Source organism: Anas acuta, chromosome 4 (assembly GCF_963932015.1).
Source record: "Anas acuta chromosome 4, bAnaAcu1.1, whole genome shotgun sequence".
Classification (NCBI taxonomy): domain Eukaryota; kingdom Metazoa; phylum Chordata; class Aves; order Anseriformes; family Anatidae; genus Anas; species Anas acuta.
In genome coordinates this window covers 50,042,277-50,062,929 of record NC_088982.1, presented here as the reverse complement: position 1 = coordinate 50,062,929, position 20,653 = coordinate 50,042,277, and the positions used below count along the sequence as shown (strand labels likewise).

General features: G+C 37.3%; 1 protein-coding gene across 4 annotated transcripts in view; it reads left to right on the top strand.

Moving 5' to 3' along the window:
- Positions 1-8,800: 8,800 nt before the first annotated feature.
- Positions 8,801-20,653, top strand: part of DDX60 (DExD/H-box helicase 60) — a 47,565-nt gene continuing 35,712 nt past the window's right edge. The window contains exons 1-10 of one of the 4 annotated variants that reach the window (XM_068681182.1): positions 8,801-8,929; positions 12,491-12,877; positions 13,004-13,073; positions 13,629-13,806; positions 14,675-15,016; positions 15,706-15,813; positions 17,025-17,186; positions 17,906-18,064; positions 18,577-18,718; positions 19,877-20,038. In XM_068681182.1, coding sequence (XP_068537283.1) covers positions 12,505-12,877; positions 13,004-13,073; positions 13,629-13,806; positions 14,675-15,016; positions 15,706-15,813; positions 17,025-17,186; positions 17,906-18,064; positions 18,577-18,718; positions 19,877-20,038 — 1,696 coding nt within the window. In that variant the 5' untranslated portion in view covers positions 8,801-8,929; positions 12,491-12,504. Of the gene's footprint in view, positions 8,930-11,774; positions 11,905-12,490; positions 12,878-13,003; positions 13,074-13,628; positions 13,807-14,674; positions 15,017-15,705; positions 15,814-17,024; positions 17,187-17,905; positions 18,065-18,576; positions 18,719-19,876; positions 20,039-20,653 lie in introns of those variants that run through there. The other 3 variants (XM_068681183.1, XM_068681184.1, XM_068681180.1) reach the window with 3 other exon arrangements.

Below are 20,653 nucleotides of genomic sequence, written 5' to 3'. Positions count from 1 at the left end.
CACTTATTTATTCCAGAAAAAAAAAAAAAAAAAACAACTGTCAGAATATGCCTACCATGTAAAATCCCAGGGAGAAAACTTGTAAAAATAAAACAAGTTCTCATTGTGATTGTATTAAAAAAGATGAGGGATTGTATCTATGGTCTCTATGTAAAAACACTGCTCAGATACTGTTGTATCAAGGGGTTGATGGACCTGTTTTATCTCCTGCTGGTCGCAGGCATGAATGGCACAAATGAAGAAACCTCTTAGGCCCTCAGCAGGTCATTTACATCCTGTTCATGGTCTGCCACCCAATGGCTGTTAGACAAATTGATATAAATAAATAAATAAATGTGTCCCTTAGGAACAAAATTAAACCTTTTTACCTGTGGATTCTGCCGTAATTCTGAGAAGCTTACTATTGCTGTTTTGAGAAGTTTGCCATGTTTGCATAGCTGTATTGCTTTTGCTAGAAAAGTAATACAGTGCATTGCATTATTTTTTGTTTAGATGGTTACAAGATATAAAGAAATACTGGCAACGTGCTGAAAGCAAACAAGAAAGCTCCAGTTTGTTGACAACTTCCAAGAAAGGAAGAAGAAAACAGAAAACCACCAAGACAGTAAATAAAACAGTGTTAAGCTGGGTAAGCAGGGGAAATTAAAATAATTTTAATTCAAAGATTAGTCTCTCTCTTTTAAAATACAGTTAAAAGTTTTAAAACATAGTAATCTCAGTTTAGCCACTCAATAATGTATTTAGAATTGGATGGCGTGTCTGCATCCTTAGTACCTACAACTACCACTGACATAAATGGGAACATTTGCAAATATGGAGATTTATCAACAGTGCCACAGAGGTAACCCAATGCGAAAGTTTGCTGAGGCAAAAAAAAAAAAAAAAAGGCAACCCTAGTTTTACTCCTTCCCTTGTTCACTCTCTTGTCTCTCTCCTGTCCTAGATACATAACCCTACCATGTTTCAAAGAAAGCATCAAATTGTTTTCTGTCAATTTAGTGAGCACAATCAGCTCACTGAAGGGTAAAATGGGTGACAGAAACAAAACAAGGAAAGTGATGAGGCTGTGTGGTTGAGAGTGAGCGGTGGGTGGCAAAGGAGTGAAAGGGAGGAGCTGATGGATTGCCATTATGAGAAGGAAGTATTCCCAGCAACTGCAAAGAACTGTCAGCTCACTTGTCACACTAATTCATGCTTCACTGCAAAATACATTGTGTACAGTGGAGAAGATAACTTGAAACTTTCTCTCCTTCTCCTGCTCATTTTTTCCTCAGCAGCTGCCAGTATGACTAGACTTGTACCATATTTGTATCAGCACAAGACTGTAGGGCTGTAGCATACAATGTGGGGATCATAGACATTACCCACGCTGAAGATAATCCTCTTCTTTGGACTGCCTATATTTAACCTTGCATTGGCTCCATGATCCAGGTCAGAACAGAACTCAAGATGTACTTTCGAGGCATTACTGAGAAGGTGATAATAGCTTTCAGCATACCTATATTCAGATCATGGCTTTTTTATAATAATCTGATTAAAAACCCTAAATGTGTTTACAGTACTCGATGAAGAGAGATAAAATGATTTAGAAAGATATGTATGCTCCTTGGTGATTTTGTCATCCATCCATCCATCCACATGCTGCATTAGCTGCGAACCATGTAAGTTCAATAGTAAAAATAAAAATAAAATGATTAGAAAATATGTTTGTTGTTTAGGTTCTGTTTAGATCATCAGATGCAGGACTGTTATGTAAACAAGTAATTAAAATTCTTGATGATGAGTATTCCTGTACCACTTTGGAGCACAGTTGAAATTTGGAATATTTTATTGGATACTATAAAATAGAATTTTTCAGTCTTTACTATCTTAAAATGCATGCTGAAATACAGGCATCAAAACCAAATGAATCAATATCAGTGGAAAAAAATTCTTATGACTGGCATAAGAAGGAAAAAATCACAGCAGTAAACCATTTCATAGAACTACTAGAGCAAGTTCAGAGGAGGGCTACTAAGGTGATTAGAAGACTGGAGCACCTGTTGTATGAGGACCAGCTGAGAGAGTTGGGCCTGTTTAGCCTGGAAAAGAGAAGACTGAGGGGAGGCCTCATTAATCTGAGGGGAGAGTGTCAAGAGGATGAAGCTGGTCTCTTTTCAGTTGTGTTCAGTGACAGGATGAGAGGCAATGGGCACAAACTGAAGCACACGAGGTTCTGGCTGAATATGAGGGGTCATTGAAATTGAAAAGTTCTTTACTGTGAGGGTGACAGAGCACTGGGACAGGTTGCTCAGAGAGGCTGTGGACTCTCCTTCTCTGGACATATTCTAAACCTGCTTGGATGCCAGCCTGCACAACATGCTCTAGGTGATCCTGCTCAGCAGGGAGGTTGGACCAGATGATCTTCAGAGGTTCTTTCCAACCTTGGCCATTCTGTGATTTCTGTTTTTTTGTTATTGTTGTTTCCCTTGGAATAATTGGAAAATATGGCTTCCTTTCAGAGCTTGCTTCATCACCTCAAAAAAGAAATAAATTTTATTATATGACACTATGGCAAAAATCTGTTGAAACTGGCCAAGAGCTTGACTTAACATTCTATGGGAAGCTGGAACAAGGAAGAGTAAGCAGAGAAAGCACGATGTAGCCCCTGCTGTGACACATTCTATGCTTTCTGTAACATTGACTATTTTGTACATTGCTAATTTACTTTATTGGCAATCTGGGGACCCACTGGGTATCACCTACAGATGAGGTCTCTACCAAAGATGATCTATTTATCTTTATTTAAAAGAGTTACATATTATAATTAACATAAAAGAAGGTGTGTGTAATACCTAATAACATCTCTTTCTGTTTTCAGACATCTGTAAACATCTGTTTTCATTTTTGGCTCATAGTCACAGCATTTTCAAAAATACAACAAAATAAGTACAAATTAATGCATATACATTTCTTATACCACATCAAATCCTTTATCAGGTTCTGTAGAACCTGACCTTCATCCAAGGATTTATATGTTCTCCTTTTGCAGATTAAGTAATTCCTAAAATCAAGCTGATATTCATGCTTATTAGATTTGCTGGAGCAAAGATACCACATAATGTGAATAAGGATGACAGACTGTATTTCTTCATCATTTTTAATTTTTGGTTTCTTAAAAAGCTCTTACCAGAAAGCTCTTATGGTAATGCTCACTGTGAAAATTATCGTGTTCTTGCTCCAGTGGATTAAATTCTAAAATTAACTGGAATACTTATGGCTAAATTCCATGATATAGAGCTCCACTAAAAAGTTTAATCCGAGAATTCTGGGATTGAAATGTGTGACTGGGAGCCTGGATTCTTTCAAAACCCAGGCATTTTATTTGACATTGCCATACTGGAGAATATTCAATAAATAATTTGTTTTTATTATTATTTATCTTAGATTTTGTAAAAGTTGAATGATCAAACAAAGTCAGTGTAACAACAAAACACAACAGTTGTGTGGAAAGGAATGGCATCAGCATGTTCATATAGATCACAAAGGAAGACAGTTAGTGGAGATGCTGTTCAGAAAAGGATTTGTACCAGTCTTACTTTTCAAAGATTTTGCACAAGTGGAAACAACTTCTTACTGTCTTACATCCTCTTTTCTCTTTTTCCTAACTGCCAAAAAGAGATTATTATTGAGGGGGAAGGTATCCTGGTAACCTTTACTAACATGGAACAAATATGTCTCTCTCTTTTTTTTTTTTTTTTTTTTTTTTTTTTTTTTTAGTAAACCTACTAATGCTGGAAAAATGACACTGATAGCTCTGTCACTCAAAGCTAGAATGATTGTTTTGTTGTCCTCAAATAAAGCACGTACAAATGTTTATTCTGCCAAAATAGCTGATAAAGCTGACTGTGCTATTGGAAAAGCAGTACAAATAACAGATGAAGATTAGAATACTTATTTGTATGGTGCTTCAGCTTGTTTTTGCCAGTATTACATTAGTCTCTCAGTCAACTCGCACGCTCTCTCTGCTGTTATCTCAGAACTGCTGGCTTGTTTCCGAATAGCCTTTGACCTTACAACTCACCTGACTGTTGTGAAATGCCTATTTGCCTATTCCCCTTAGATAAGTTTAGGGATGGGCACAGTTCCTTCTAAAAATAATATTAAATACATTAAATGTGTTAATACAGAAGTATGCTGATATAAATTCATATGTTAATGGTATATCTGCAAAATGTGACAAATCAATAACATTTCAGAATGGCTAAATATTCTGCTATATTTTCATCTCTACTCTGCTCCACAACCATTTTCCACCTGATAGCCATTTGCATGTAAAATTAATTTTCATACTTGATTGTCCTGTGATTTTTTTCCTGAATTACTCTTCACAATGAATAAGAACTTCTATTTGAGAAAGAGTAGTAAAACCCTTGGGCTACTGTTCTTCCTATGTTTGCAGCACTAACCATTATGTTTTTTAAGCTTTTTGTTTGTTTGTTTGTTTGTTTCAGTGATAGTATTTTCAGCTTTACTTACATCATAGAACAATGAAGCATAGGTACTGAGCAGGCTGTATCTCCAAGAGTACCTGTAGAATCCTTTGTTCTATTGCTCAGAAATATGAAACCTGAAACCCACAATGTAAATGTCACACCAAAGTGTAATTAAAAGACAGGTAGATTTTTAGCAATTTGCCTGTGAAGTTCGACATTCAAACAGAAGAAACACTTTGATTGTGGAATATCTGATCTCTACTACAAGTCTTTTGTTTTGGTGGTAAAGGATTTGTTGTGTGTTTCACCTGTACCTTAAATAATTCAGGAAAAGAGATGTTTGATTTTGTAAATTTTGTGATTCAGCAACTTTGGTTTTCAAAATAAAAATGTATGATTAATAACATGAATTTTCACTTTTTTTTTTTCTTATTTTCAAAGGTGGTTAGAACAACTAGGATGCTGGCTTTAGGAATCAACCTACCACGTAAAACTATTCTCTCTTTAGAGAACTCTATTTACTTGGATGCGCCAAACTAGGGACAGGTATGGAAATACATAATCAACATTTATACTGAACATTTGAAATTCATATGTATGTATATGTACATACTGCACACAATTATAAATCAACATGTTTTCTTATATATAGTTGCCTGATCACCTGCAAGAAATCCTAGTCCAGCATGTAAACATCCAGAAAATGTAAAGGGAGGTTTCTGGATGTTCTCTGTTTGGCTCAGGTAGGCTGTATAAAAACATTAAGCTCTGCAGCCTGTGTAAATAATGCTCCAACTGAATTTTCCACTTCTCGTCCTCTCACGGTTGTAAGAGCCCGTGTTCTGTGGTGTTGACTGTCTAGAACTACTAGACAGTGTAATATGTCTGTTTTCTTTCTATTAGTTACTTAGAGTGCTCATAGGGCTCTCTAATCAGGAGAAATAACTTCTAGTACTTCTTCAGAACGATGGAAGAAAGAAAGCTGTAGTGCTAAGAAAAAAAAAAGTACTTTATACTGCAGAAGAACAAAAGTATATAACTTTTTATAGCTGCACCTTTATCTCTGTTTCATTTCTCATTTCTCTTTATATTTGCAAGATGTTTGTCCCATAAGGGAAGAGAAGATGGGGGAAAAAGACACTCCTTCCTAATCTTTTACTTCACTTTCTCACAGACACCTCTAAATCATTACTGTACAGCTAATAGCTATTTACTAGCAAATGATCCAGTTAGAATTTTTAGAGATTGATTATCTAAGGTATTTTTCTCTCAAATGTTTTGTCAGCAGTGAAGCATTCATTTATTTCCTTCAAACAGCTAAAAGCCTTAGAGATGTTAAAACTCTACTTTTTATTTTCTGTGCAATTTCTTATCAGAGGTAGATCTGTTGTATTTTTTTCTGTAACCAAATAGATTATTTCTGTATTTAAACTCTTGTGGCCACAACATCATATTGGGGCACAAATATATATCTATGCAAAATTATTTTCAGGGTCAATGGGTTTTCAAATAAAAAGCCATTTAGGTTTAGCACTTAGTAACTAGCTGTACTGGTTGTTACTGCTTTTACTGTCCATAAGCTTTCCAGCTCTGCTAATTTGCTATGCACTTCACCGTGCATGTACATAAAAAATGCTGAATGGTGAAAAGAGATTAAATGTGTAATGATTAATGCTTTCTTTTTATTTTCTACATGCTTTAGTTTACATATTTGTGAAATAAGGATAAGGTTAATGTTATATTTCCTTTGGAGGTTAGGAATTCCGCATACCAGATACTAAGTTTTGAAGTTATAAGGAGTTACTGAAATTTGTTTGAAAGGCGGTTCAGCCTAACCTCAGATACTGTGAGGGACCTGAGTACACTGATAGGCTTTAATTGGCCTTACCAGCCTCGCCTGGTGTCTAGACCTTTCCTCTACCACAACTCCCTGCACACCTCCCACAAGCAGGAGGTTCCATTTAAGCTTCAGTGTCTTGCACCTAGCTGATCTTAGTCCTTAGTCAGATCCTTAGCTGCTCTTAGCTTCTAAGCTATTGCTTGGCTGTTCTGTATTGATCTTACACTGGTGAGGTTACTGCCTGGCCTGTGGCGTGTTGCAATGTGTCACGTAAGCCTGCCTGGTGCTGCTGCCCTGGCCACCTATGCTGCTGTTCTTACTCTTCAGACTGATTGCTATGTCTGTATTCCAGTGAATTTCAATTATTGTACTTGATTTGATTAGGGTATTTCACATTTTCTTCTAGCTGCTCAGAAACTCCTGAAACATAACTGTAAATTATGTTTTTCTGTGGGTAATTCTTGATGATGTTCCAGAAGACTTTGCTGTACCATTAAATGAGTGCAACAGTAAGGTAGAGGTGAACTTTGGCCAGTTCATATTGATTGTTTCTAGAATGGCTGATATGAAAGAAGAATATTCACTTTACCCCTTCATAAGTTGGTAAGTAAATAATTTTATAAGGAAATAGTCTGTGTAGTGCCATAAAACTGCCATAGGGATTACGGGAAGATTTGGAGGACCTTTTGTGTGCTTGTGTGGGGAAAAATGAAATTTGGTGTAATATCAGACTTGATGTGCCCTCATTCTCTTATCATGGTTATTCTTTATGTAATCAAAACCTGTTTACTTATTGTGTCCCTGCCCAGTGCACTAATGAATATTTGCTGTTATTCCTGTGTTTGCATCCCTTTGACAGATTTTTTTTTCTGTGATTGAAAGAAAAGTAAAGCAGGCTTAGTGCACTTAGTCTGTACATTTGATGCATATTGGGATACACACAGTATATATAGAAAATAGCTAAAATTATTCATTATAGAATAAAAATAATTACTTAAGGCTGCTTATTGACCAGATGTTTGACTTCTTAAGGAAAATGAGAAGTATGTGGCTTTTTTGTGTGTCTCTGCTGCTAGCTTGCTACAGTGAGTTTGAGTGTATTAGGCAATTTTGGACAAGTTTTGATAATGCGGGGAGGTATTATGTTCCTACAGCTGTTGTAAAGGAGCTCACCAGGTAAAGCAAAGACAAAGATGTTGGAGCACAGTGATACCCTTGGGAGAAGAGAGCATTGTCCACCAACTAGTACTGTTTAAACCAATCTTCAGCACTATGTGATTGTGCTAATGTAAGAGGAGTTCCTGTCAACGTGGAATTGGTGCCTTGTATAAAGCATGGGATAAACTAACCCCTATTTGGAAGGGGTTACTGAGGACCCATTTGCTGTGATGGGGGGAAAATAGAGAAAAGACAAGGCTTTTGTAAGTTACAGATGATGAAACTCTTTGCATGGTATATAATTTCTAACTTTAAATCTTTTGTTACTTTATTCCTAACTCACCTTTATTTACTACAGCATAGAACACAACCAAAATAGATTATTATTGACAATGGTATTTTGGACCTTAAATTCCTTTGAATAAAAAATGTCCAGGTGTAGCATCAAGTTCATGTTTTTGGTGGACTATTCACTAGTACAGAATACTTTGTGTTACATGTGGAGATGTAACATTACAAAACTGTTTACATCTATGTTACAACCTTTTGGTAAGTATAAGTTTTTGAATAATGTGATATAACAATATTATTCAATCATTTGAAACTTAAAAATGCTTTACATGAGCTTGTAACATTCAGGTAATAATTAAGTGCAACAGTCAGAATACAGTCAGAATATGGTAAGCTGTTTTCTCAGGCCATGCACCACACAACCGATGTTAAAGCTACAAATATTCTTGTACTTCGCTCAGAGACTTGATAATCAAGACTGAAATGTTCTGCTTCCCACCACTTTGGTCTCTCCCTCTTCCACAAAACCACTGAGATCCTCTTCTAGTGCCTCACATATTCTTCTAGAAAGCAGAGTAACTTGTCCTAGCAGAATGTGCTACAAACCAACTTCCAAAATCCCATTTGAATTGGTAAATCATTATGAGCAGATCAAAGTTGCTAGAGACTGGGAGAGAACAACTTGTTATTCCTATAAACAAAATAGAAATATATCAAAATGTAGTTGATCCTAAAAAATGGGGCTGAAATATTGGATATTGAAAAGCCATCTAGGATAATTAGTTTCAGTAAAAGCATGATCTGTTTCACTGTTGACGAAGTTGAGTGAGAAAACACAGGAAACATACTAATAAAAATCATTGGGTAACTCTGAGTAGTTTCCACTTTAAAACTGTAGTTTGTTCATAGTCATAGTGTCTCAACACTAAACAAATAATTTTTCTCCTATGTAAAAGTATTTGTATGCTTAATTTTTCCTTGCATTTTCCAGTGTTTCTCTAAGTGAACTCTGAGGCCGAAGAGGACTGTGTTGTGCAGGCACTTAATCAACCATGGCAGAATTTCTCAGAAAAGCTGAAAAAGGTCTAATGCTAAATATAAAATGAATCCAGAATGATTTGCAACATACCAGAACTGTCACTTCTACTTCTCACTGGATTTTAAAGTATGTATTTATAGCATGAAAGCAAATACATTTTCAGAGAATTTTGAAGTAACTCAAGTACCACAAGAAATCACAGAAATCTTAAAGATCAGTCATGCCTTTTAATTATTTTTATCTGAATCATGTTCTGTGTGGATTAAGATTGTTTGGCAGTTACTGGATAGATGGCTTTGGGCATAGTAAAATATACTTTGGACTAAAAAAAAACGAATCACTAAAGTGTTTAGTATTAGTCAAATACTTGTATTACTCCATTAAAGTAATTTTAAGCTTAAATTCATTTATATGGATCAGGACTGTGGTGATTTCATTAAATTGTGACTGACTAAACCCTGAAGTGTGGATTGTGACTCACTGAATTAAACCTAAACCCCTTCAATGGAAGAAGGCTCAGTGAAGATGGGCAAAATGTGCCCACAAAGCTCACAGGCTAATGCAGGTGTGACAGGCCACAGCTGCTGCTAAGAATCTGACTTCCCTCAACACATAGGGGACCTTTGTGAGGGTAGCTTTTGTTGCAGATAAACAGCTATCAACAGTTGAGTGCTTTAAATATTTCTTCTCTGGTTCATGAGAAGAGAGTGAATGTGGCCCTGAGTTAGCCACATCAGTTTTGGGGGAAGGGAGGGAATCCGTGGCTCAGTAGAGTATTAAACACTAAACTAGAGAAAGAATTTCAGAAAGAAAAAAAATAGGTTTGAGCTGGTTTTAACCCATGGATTCCCTCTTGGTAACAGAGGATACCTCATGTCATGTCAGTGAGTGTATTATTGAGACTGGTATTGTAACTGAAATGTGTATTGCAGTTGCTATATTTTTGTTAAGCTTAACTTATACTTGTAATGTATTTTCATTACAGCCTTCAGGACAAGAATTATTTCTATTCAGACATGCACTAGTCTTTCTACTGCATGTAGTGAATCTACGGCTAGGTTCCAAGGCAGCTGACGCACGACTTACACAGTATTTGGGTTTATGCATTTATTTTAAGGAGAGAACTGAGCTTAGTTTACATAGGTGGCTCCTGACAGCTTCAAGGAAGTGTTAAGGAATTTTTATTGTACCCCTTGAGGCAAATTAACAATGTTTGTGGTTAAGTATAAGGAGATTGAATAGGCAACGCATTGGACAGAGTCTTGGTGCCGTAAGTGGTTCTACAGGGAGTCTACAAAGATGCGGCGTAAGCAGATTCTTTGTATACACTTGTGCCAGTAGCAATTGGATTGTTAGAAGGCAATACTGTGGCATTTCTAATCAGCATGAAAATCTATGCTCCCTCATATAAGGTTGTACCTCTGGTGTTGTGCATCTGTTGTTTAACCTGAGTCTGGAGTTAGGCCTACCTGCTGCCAGGTCATTTCATTGCTCTGTTGTGAATTGCCATTGCTGAGCAGTTACAGTTTGAATTTTCCCTTTTATAAGGTGTATCAAGTTTTTTTTTTTTTTTTTTTAGGTCCTTTTTTCCAACTTTACTCCTTTACTCCTGACTCCTCTACCCCTCCTGAGCCCCTGAGTGATGTATAGGGCACAGTAGTGGTTAAAGCCAGGACATAGCAGAGAAAATGACACTTCTTCTGCCACTCCTCCCTCTTCACACTCTACCCATTCTTCAGTGTGAACCCTCTCCATAGGCTGCAGTTTTTCAGGATAAAAGTTGCTCCAGCATGGGCTCTCTATAAGCCACAGTTCTTTCAGGGCATATCCACCTGCTCTAGCATATGGTTGTCCATGGGTAGAGCTAGTCTTGATGTTTGTACTAGTGCTTGCTTTTTTTTTTTTTTGGTTTTGTTTGTTTTTTATTCCTCGCTCTGTCTGTGTGGAGTTTTTGCCCTTTCTTAAGCATATTTTCAGAGAGGTGGCACCAACTTCCTAGGAAATTAATGTCTGTTCTGCCTTTCTGTAGGATGAGAAGCAGAAGATCTAAAATACACTTTTCTCAACCAAAATGCATCATCCAAAGGGTTTCAAACCTGTTGATAAATGATTCCCCATATAATTTGGGCAAGGAAATATTACCAATTATGTACTAGGGCCTTACCTACAAAAGAAAAAAAGTATGCTAAGGAGAAGGAGCAGGGGCTTATCTTGCCAAGCTAAACAGCATAATTACAACATTACACTGGAGCACTGGAGATGTGCTACTGTACTGAAAATGAAACTTTTCTCCTGCGTTCCTGATTTTTTTTGTGGATGGGTCTCAAAGGAAATGTGTGGTGTAGAAAAGACCTTTAACCCATTTTTATGGCACGTGTTACGTGTCAGCTGTCTTCCAGGGAGGCTGTCCCAAAATTGCCTGAATCGAGAAGGAGACTACTTATGCATGTGTAACTCTAAGGGTTTTCTGTGCTGTATTCTGCGCAAGCATCTGTCCTAAAGGCAGCCTGGGCTTCCTGCCTCGTGCCCAGACAATCTGATGCACAGATTCCAATTTCTGAAATGTTTTCTTCAGCAGTGCCTAGGTACCCAAGTTCCCTCATGAATTGAGGCTTCACTATTTTCAGTGTTGGATTAGGGATCTAGTGCTGCTCCTGCTAAAAAAGTTATTTATGTGGAATTTCCTACTGGTAGAAGAGTAGATTGTGGTGACTAACGGGTGAGAAACAGGAATTAGTATGTTCTGCACTGTACTTTGCAAAGCTTATAAACAGTTTTCATAAGTAACATGGTAACAGCTCTTGCACCCTTATCCAAAGCTGCTTGGATCTGAGAAGCCTAATTTCGCTGCAAGCTGAAGTAGTGAGATATGAATACTGCTTTGCAGTGCTGTGTTCAAGGACACAAATGTCCGGCACCTCAGAAACGAAAGCAGAAACTAGCACTTTGAGAACAGAAACTGAAAGCAGATGGGATGGGCGGTGGCAGTGCCTTAAAAGAGGTGTGCCAGTAGGTGCAGTGGTGAGCAGGGCTCTGCTGCAGATCCCAGCCCGGCAGGGCTGTCTTAGAGGCTGCGTGTAGGGTCACAGCTGGGGCAGGAGGTAAGGCTGGGTTCACGGTTAGTTTTGGGGCTGAGAATGGGACTGGGGCTAGGACTAGGGTTTGGTTTAGTTCTGGAGCAGGGACTGAGTTTAGGCAAGGTGCCGGAGCTGTTGCTGGTGTTTGCATTAGGGTTACAGTTGGAGTTGTGTGTTGGACTAGATGAGATGGTTTGACAGCATATGAGGAACACCAGGGAAGAAGGCAAAAGAGCAAGGGGAGGGTGTCTGAGCCAGCCAGTTGCTCCTGCCTGCACCGTGGCCCCAGACACCTTGGGTGGCATATTTGGGGGGTTAATCATAATTCCTGCTATCATGCAAAGCATAAACCAAATATGTAATGGTCTTGATAGTCTTTGGTAAATTTTAGCAATGACAAAAGCTGATGTTTTCCTTATAATTTATAGAAAAATATTTATTTAAAAACAAAAATGTACCATGGGAATGCTCACAAAATGCTTTCTGATTTTTCCTCAAGTTTTATTCCAATCTGAATATGTAGTAGATAATGTAGTGGTTCAAGCCACAGAGCATGCCATATTTCCTGAAATTTGTCTCTTGATTACTTAGTTTTCTTTTTTGGATACAGAATCAAGATCTGTGATGGATTCTGCAGAAGATAATTTCAAGAAGGTTGTTCGTGATACCACAAATGGAAGTACGAGTAAGGATGATAGTGATGATATGGATAGCGACTTTATCGACAGTGAGGAAATAGGCTGCATTTCAACAAAGAAAAACAAAGAGGGTGGGAGTACAAGTGACCATGATGAGGGGGATGAGACCAGTGACAAGGCAGAAGCAGCTGTGGTGCAGATGCTTAAAGAAAAGGAAGACAAAGAAAAAGAAGTTGAAGACCCAGATTATGGTAAAGCTTATAATATCCTGACCACTGAAGAAGTGGCACAGAAGGAATCACAAACTGAAGGCAAAGATTTCAGAGTTCTTCAGAATGAGTGGGATTCCAAAAGCCCTGGTGAGGAGCTGCTGTCCTCTTACTTTTTTGTCCAAGTATTTTATTGCAGAATCTGACCTTTTGATTCTTTTATAATTAATCAGTGGGTTATGGTTTTATCAATAAGTGTATGTGTGGTTCTTTTAGAAATAAGAAAGCATCTTGAATTTCTGAAGATTTTGAAGCTACACGTTTGGCCGTCCCTATCAAGAGCTCGGTAAGTACAGCAGGGTTCACTGAAAGAAATAGAATAAAAGGTAACAAAAACAGTTTCTATGAACCAAGTGCACATCAAAGGGTATTATTTTTTTAGTGCAGCTACATTCTTGTCGCCTAGGTTTGTGGAATACTTGGAGACATAAGCATATTTAGGATTTAGTATTTCCCCAAGAACATGAAGTTTGTGGTTCTCTCTTGGGCAGTATTTCTCATAGAACAAACCCCAGCTTCTACGTAAGTGCAGAAATGAACGAAGGGTGTCATGCAATAGAAACCTCAGATGCTACAAAAGTATTCAGAATTGTAAAGGAGACTATTGCTTACACATCCAGTAACTGAAAGGATTACAAGCTATTTGGTTCTGAACTTAGATCTGAGAAAGATGGCTTTCTATTGATTTAATTCATATATTTAATGTATAGTTGATTTAATTAATAAAAACATTTATTAAGCAAGTTATTTTATAAACTATCAGAAAACAAAACAGGCTTCTCTGTCTCATGTTCCCAACTGTCTTGGAGTAACATTATGTACACACTACTTTTTTTTTCAGGTATGTCAGTTTGTTAAAAGACTTCGTTGAGTCTGAATTCTTTGTGATAGATGGGGATTCCTTAATTCTTATGTTGTTAAATGAGGAAGTACAGTATCTAACCTTATTCTACCAAATTGAATGCTTCTTGCAAGACTTCACTCAAAGAGGAGCAAGATATATCGTTGTTTTCTTCAAGGTAATGAACAACTAACTCTTTTTTTTTTTTTTTTTTTTTTTTTTTTACACTGTTACACCTTTAAAAGCAAATGCTTGATTCTAATCAGATTCAGGAAACTTCAGTATGTCAACAAATAAGGAGATTTGTGACATTCACCTTCTCTGGAAAAGTTTTAGAAATTCAGTAGCATTATAACTCATACATTTTTTTGCTGCACAACTTGCCATTAAATGTACAAAGAATGACAGGTACCTATATTGACCTGTAGGAGATTTTAACCATGATTTTCTTGATTCATTCAAAGCTGGAATCCTACAAAGTTATTTATAATTATTTTAATGGCTTTGCTTTTTTTTTTTTTTCCTGACATGAAAAAACCTTTGGAAAGAGGGAAAGCTCTCTAGAAACCAAAAAAAGTAGATCTGCGATGAAGCATACAGGGAAAAATAGAACTGGGTAGTAATCATACTTTGCAAATGTGGTATACTTTTGACAAATAGTCAAATTAGATTTTAACAAGACATCTTAATTGTTAATTTCTCAGCTTTTGAGGTCTGATCATACTACCTCAGTGTTTTTTTTTTTTTGACATAGTTTTACATTTATTTACATACCTATATATTGTATGCCTATATGTAGCCAGATATATCAATTGCATTTATATACCTGAAAATAATTTTTGGTTGAATTTGCTTGACTTGACTAGAGCAAAATTGCTAACAATGTACAAAGGAATTGTAATGATGTGATATAAAATAACATGATGTTCAGAAACTGTAAATAGAATTCAAATATATAAATACTAGCATAGTATTTATGCAGTCTGAATTTGAATACGACTTGCTGGAATGTAACTGAATACTTTCATTGTTCTCATTTGCTACAGGATGCAGAGCAGATGTATTTTCGCTATCCTCATTTTCTTTTCTTACGTACTGCATTAATAGAACACCTGAAGCACAACACACGCACTACTGTTCATACAGAATTTTCCAATTGTTTATCACCAGCATGGGAGGTTTTCCTGAAGAAAAGCTATCCTTATTTCATCATTGTATCTGACATAGGATTGACCTCTCTCCAAACCAACTATTTGACTATTTTTATTGCTCATTCATTGTCAAAGAAAATCACTATTGTACTTGCTTCAGGACAGGAATGTGATACTCTTAGAGTTTATGGGTATCATCTTCAGAGTATGGCGAAACACAGGTTATTTTTTCAAAAGGTAAGTTTCACAACTTCTTTTTGGTTTTCAAACAACTTCTTTTTGGTGTTAGTTCTACTTAGTGGATTTAATTAAAATATCTGTGTGAATATTATATATATATATATATATAATGTTATACATAATATATATATATATATATATATATATATATATATATATATATATAACATACATATGTAATATATATATGTTATATATATTAAAATCATAAGATACTGATACATGGCTCATCTGATGATGCTCCAAGAAACATATCTGACGGTCTAAGAAACATGTAGATGTAGAACTTAGTAGTGTGGTTTAGTGGTGGATGCTCAGTACTAGGTTAGAGGTTGGACTAGATGGTCTTAGAGGTCTTTTCTGACCTGAATGATTCTATGATTCATCCAATGATCTTGAAAGTTTTAACAGGAAAATACTGTGATTGGTACACATTTTTAAGCCTTAATTGACTTTTAATGTTATGGAGTAGACTGGCATTTAAAGGAGTTTAATTTAGAATAAATGTTTATGGGATGCTGAGGGGTTTTTTTGGTGGGTCTGTGTATATGTGTGTGTGTGTGTGTGTGTAGATATATACATATATATATATATGAGAATGGTTTCTGTCGGTGTCTGTGGCTAGTAGTCCCTGAGGCATTGTATTTGTTGACTTTTGCATATCATTTGCCTTCTGCACTTCTTAGTATGAAAAAGATCTGCGATGTGTCTGTGAAGCCATAGTCAGGTACAAAGAACCATCCCTGTATCTGTATGGACATCTCAAGCTAAGCCTGAAAAGTGTACAAGAAGAGGTAATTTTATCCTTTTTGCATTCTTTTCTGTTTTCTTCTCAGATCAACTGTCTCTCTCTATTCCTTTAACTGAAACTCTGTCCTAGCCAGAACTGGGGGCTCTTTTACTTATCCTGAAGTGACACCCTGAGAACAGGGAGGTTCCCTCTGTGCCCACTCTTCGCAGCAGCTTGAAGCTTGCTCTTCCTTTAAGGTTCATTTATGTAAGTTCATTAAAGTAGGATGCTCCAGCTGGAAGCTGGTGGGATCTATTGTGTCAGATATTTTCACCTTAGTGACTGCTTTTGTCTTGTAGAAGTTTGGAACTAGCTTATTCTTTAATCTAGTTCTACAAAACTGTAACCTGAAAAAAATGTTCACATGGAATCATTATCACCTTTAGTGCATAACATACAATAATATACCCGTACCAGTTTCCTGAGCATGTTGTGACTCCATGTCTGCTCCTGCTGAGAATGATAGGAGCTGTTGGCTTCCTTGGACTTTAAAGGGATTCGTGCTGGTCCAGCAAGCTGAATTTTCAGTCCAGATAAAAATGCTGCTGCTCGTAAAGAATTTTAAAGTCAGTAGAAACACAGCTGCCTGGCAGCTGCTGCTGCTATTTCATTTTATTATAATTATCTTTCCAGAGGCCAGCTCAGTAATGAGATACACAGGGAGCAGGAACCCTTCGCTGCACAGCGATGGCAGACAGCTGCTCCCTGCAGTTGGGTGGCCGTGGAGGCTCCCTCAGGGGTGGTGGGTCAGTGCCCCACAGCCAGGGCCCATCCCAGTTCCCAAGCCAGCAGCCGGGTAGCTCCATAGCTCCAGGCCCAGGCATTGGACCTCCCTCTGGGGACAGGGACAGGCTGAGGCTGGGCCAGGATGTGGGTCTTTGAGGCTTTGGGCACCTGGAGACACGCCCTGCCACCCTGCTGTGCTGTTGCTGGGATAGGGACTGACAGCCCATGGGGACCTGGGTTCCGGGCAGGGTATGGGGAGGCCCAGGGGCAGTCAGGGCTGGCTGTTGGTGCCCCTCATGAACCTGGCCCAAGGGCGGCAGTATTTACTAATGATTATACACACTTTTACTTTTGAGTTTCCAAATCTTTTATTTTTATTTTTATTTTTCCCATTCTGTGATGGTACTCCTTAAGGAATAAAACTTGTCCTTCATTTGGTAACTGTTATTATAGCAGTAATTTGTGCTATTAATAATGTTGTGATTACAGGTTTGCCGGACTATCCCTCTGTTGAAACAGCTGTGGCCTGAAGGATATGACATTCGGCGCGTAGTCTGTGTTCTTGCTTGTGCAGTGGGGTTAAAAATATACAGTGATATGCTGACAAATGCACATGCTTCCAGGGGAACAAAGACAGAGAAATCAGAAAGCGTAAGAATGCTATATATCTTTTCAGCACAGTGACTTTAAACATTTTGCTAACAGAAGAGATGCTTCTTCCAGATCCCAAGCTGAAGAGAGGGTCAGATGCTTCATTTGATTTCACCTGTAAAGGGACTGGTTCAGATAATTTGTGGGGCCACGGATTCTCCAAAGTAGTGTGGTGTGTCTGAGTGGCACTATCATCCCTGCAGCAGTCGCTGTTCCTGGGGAAAGTTTCTCCTTACAAGTGACTAGTTCCTTGGGAAGTTTTACCTTAGAAGATTGTTGTGCTCTTTATTTTTATTTTCCTTATGTTATGGCTTTACAGTAGAATACACTTTTCCTCAAATTAGCAAGACAGGGTTCCTTCTAGATGAAGAGAGTCATGATATAATTTTTGTGACTGTTCTACAAGTCTTTTATTTACCTCAAGTTTACACAGAATCAGTATATCAATAACTTTTCTAGAAAGGCACAGGAAATGATTTTAAAGTCATATTCTTTTCAGAAAAGAGATTTTTTACAGTATAAGTGATCTGCAGCTACCAGCACTACAAGAGTGTTCATTTTGAAATGTGTGCACAGAACTAATTACAATGCACAAATTATTTAAATAAATCAAAATTATTAGCTGCTTTAACAAAGTGAAAATCACAGAATTATGTAGAGGCGAACACAATATTTTACTGAAGGATGTGGTCAACTTTTCTTCTGTCATCTCTCAACAGGGAAGAAGTAAACCACCATCTCCAGAAGCAGCAGCTGACCTCTGTAGAATGCAATGTCTTACAGTGGTTTTTCTTCTTCATATGCCTCTTTCTCAGAGAGCTCAGATTAGGGTTATGAAATCCTGCTGGACTAAGCAAGTTTTACCAATAATGAAAATGGTGTGTATGACACTGTCTTACTTCTGTCATCTGGTACAATTATCATTTCAGTTTTAGTTTTTCTTGGTGAATTGCTTTAGTAGTCTTAGATCAAAGAATCAAATGTACTTGCTGGAAAGAAACTTCATCTGGTTCTGGAATCATGTGAGCCCAAAATCAGTGGGACTAAGAGAATGTTTGAGGTAATATCTCTGTATAGTTGACCTATTTTTAGGCTTTTACCTAATTTTAGGCCAATGTCAGTATTAGGATTCTGGGCTTAGATGGACCTTGTGATCTTATCCAGTATGGGAAGTCCGATGCCAGACCTTTGTATTATTTGAAGTCAATTATTGCAGTGAAGAAGATCTAGAAGTGTGCTACTTAACTCTTTCGTGATCACAGAGAAATAACAACATGTTGATTTTCATGCCTATATAAACTGAGGTAGTTAACCTTATTCTGGAGATGCTTTGGTCCCTCCGCATGAAAAGGTGCTACATGAGAATTAATTGTTTGCTCTGTTTTAACAGCAACAGTTGTGTGCGCATTTTGTTCTGAAAGAGCTAAGTGATAAAAATGATTGGAAACTGGATTTAACATATCTTCCTGACCTAAATGATGAGTCACTGCTCAAAAATCTTGCACATTACTATCAGATTGAATACACTGAAGGTATTTGTCTTTGTTGAACACTTTGCTTTCTTACATTTCTAGTTTTATTAAGATGCAGAGTAAAAATGAGAATTTGTGTACAAGCATAAATCAACTTGTATTGATTTAGTACTTGTATAATAATTTTGTCGAACAATAGGGATTTTTTTTTTCACATGCAAGTCTAGAAAATCACACACTCAACTGTCTCTCACCAGTAGTCATTCACAATACTTTACCATGTCATATCTTTGATATACTTACGCAGAGGAAGCATAGGTAGTACGAGCTCTGGGTCACTGTTATTGGGTATTCTCAACTGTTTGTTTTTTAGCCCATATTCTATCCATTTCATTTTGTCTTAGTTCAGCATAGTCAGAATGGAGACTAGATTCTATCCCTAATATCGCTGACATCAGAGATCTATTTTTTTTTGTTTGTTTGTTTTTATTTTGAGATATTTTTATTTTAGATTGAGATAAAATTGGTTCAGACAAAATCTGATATTATCTTGTAAACACATGAAGTTGAGAGCAGGAACTTCAAGAACATCATTGTATGTGTTAAGATTCAAAGGAAAGCTACAAAAGCTGACAGAGCAAGAGAGTATGGAAAATGATTTATACCAAAATTTATTTCAGAGTAATTCTGTTCACCTGACATCCTGTGGTGAGCACTGTCAGTTGGTCTGTCTGATAGTAAAATACAACTTTTCCTGTATAAATCAAGTCACAAGGTGTCCTGTAGAGAAGTGTCGAGATTTTTTTAAACAAAATATAAATTAGAAATAGGAGACAGATTTTTTTAATGATTCTTATTGTTTATTAGGCATCAAAATACAATTCTGAATTAAAGATCTTACCCTGAAGAAGGTGAAGGTGAGAGAAACCCTTCTGTAGCTGTGGAATTTGAACTTCCACAGACAGTATGGTATTCTTTACAAAATAAATTTTGTCAGCATAATTAGTAATTTATACCCTGGACTACTAAACACTGAATGTATGGCAGCATATCCTAATTTATTGTAATGTCCAGAGACCTTGTGTAGGATTGAGCTCTTTGTGTCTGATGCTGCATAGGTGAATAGGTAGGTTCTGTTCAAGGAAGCTGTAATCATAAAGCTCCTAATTCCCTTCTCCCCCCCCCCCCCCCCCCCCCTTTTTTTTTTCTTCTGTGCAGGATTAGAATTCCAAAAGGAACTGGGGAAAGAAATGGAGGATGAATATCTAAGTTTATGGGATGCTGTAACCAAATTGACTGTGAAATATGGTTTTGGAGATGCTTTCCCAATACGAACTACTTCCCAAGTGTTCCTTGATCAGGAACAGACATCACCTAGAGGTATTGACAACCCCAAGAATTAGAGTTAGAAGCATGGTCTTCATTACTGTCACAAAATGTTTGGAGAGTAGTGATCTGATTTTTATCCTGGTCAGAAATCTAATCCATGCTTCAGTTGCGCCAGGGGAGTTTTAGGTTGGATCTTAGGAAGAACTTCTTTACTGAGAGGGTTGTTAGACATTGGAACAGGCTGCCCAGGGAAGCGGTGGAGTCACCATCCCTGGAAGTCTTCAAAAGATGTTTAGGTGTAGAGCTTAGGGATATGGTTTAGTGGGGACTGTTAGTGTTAGGTCAGAGGTTGGACTCGATGATCTTGAGGTCTCTTCCAACCTAGAAATTCTGTGATTCTGTGTGTGATTCTGTGATTTATACTCTCCTTCCTTTCAACCCACTAGTGTCTGACATTTCTTGAGAACCTATTTTGTTACATGTGTTTTGTTTAAAACATTCTAAACTTTATTAAGAAGGGGCAGTTTGCAAGAAATTAGTTAAGAACGGGAGCATAATTCTACTTAATTATATGGTGTTTTTCAGCTAGTATCAACAGATGTCAGGCGGGCAAAGTGGGCTCTAGTGGACTTCTTTGTTGCTACATAGGCTATTAAGGCACCTTCT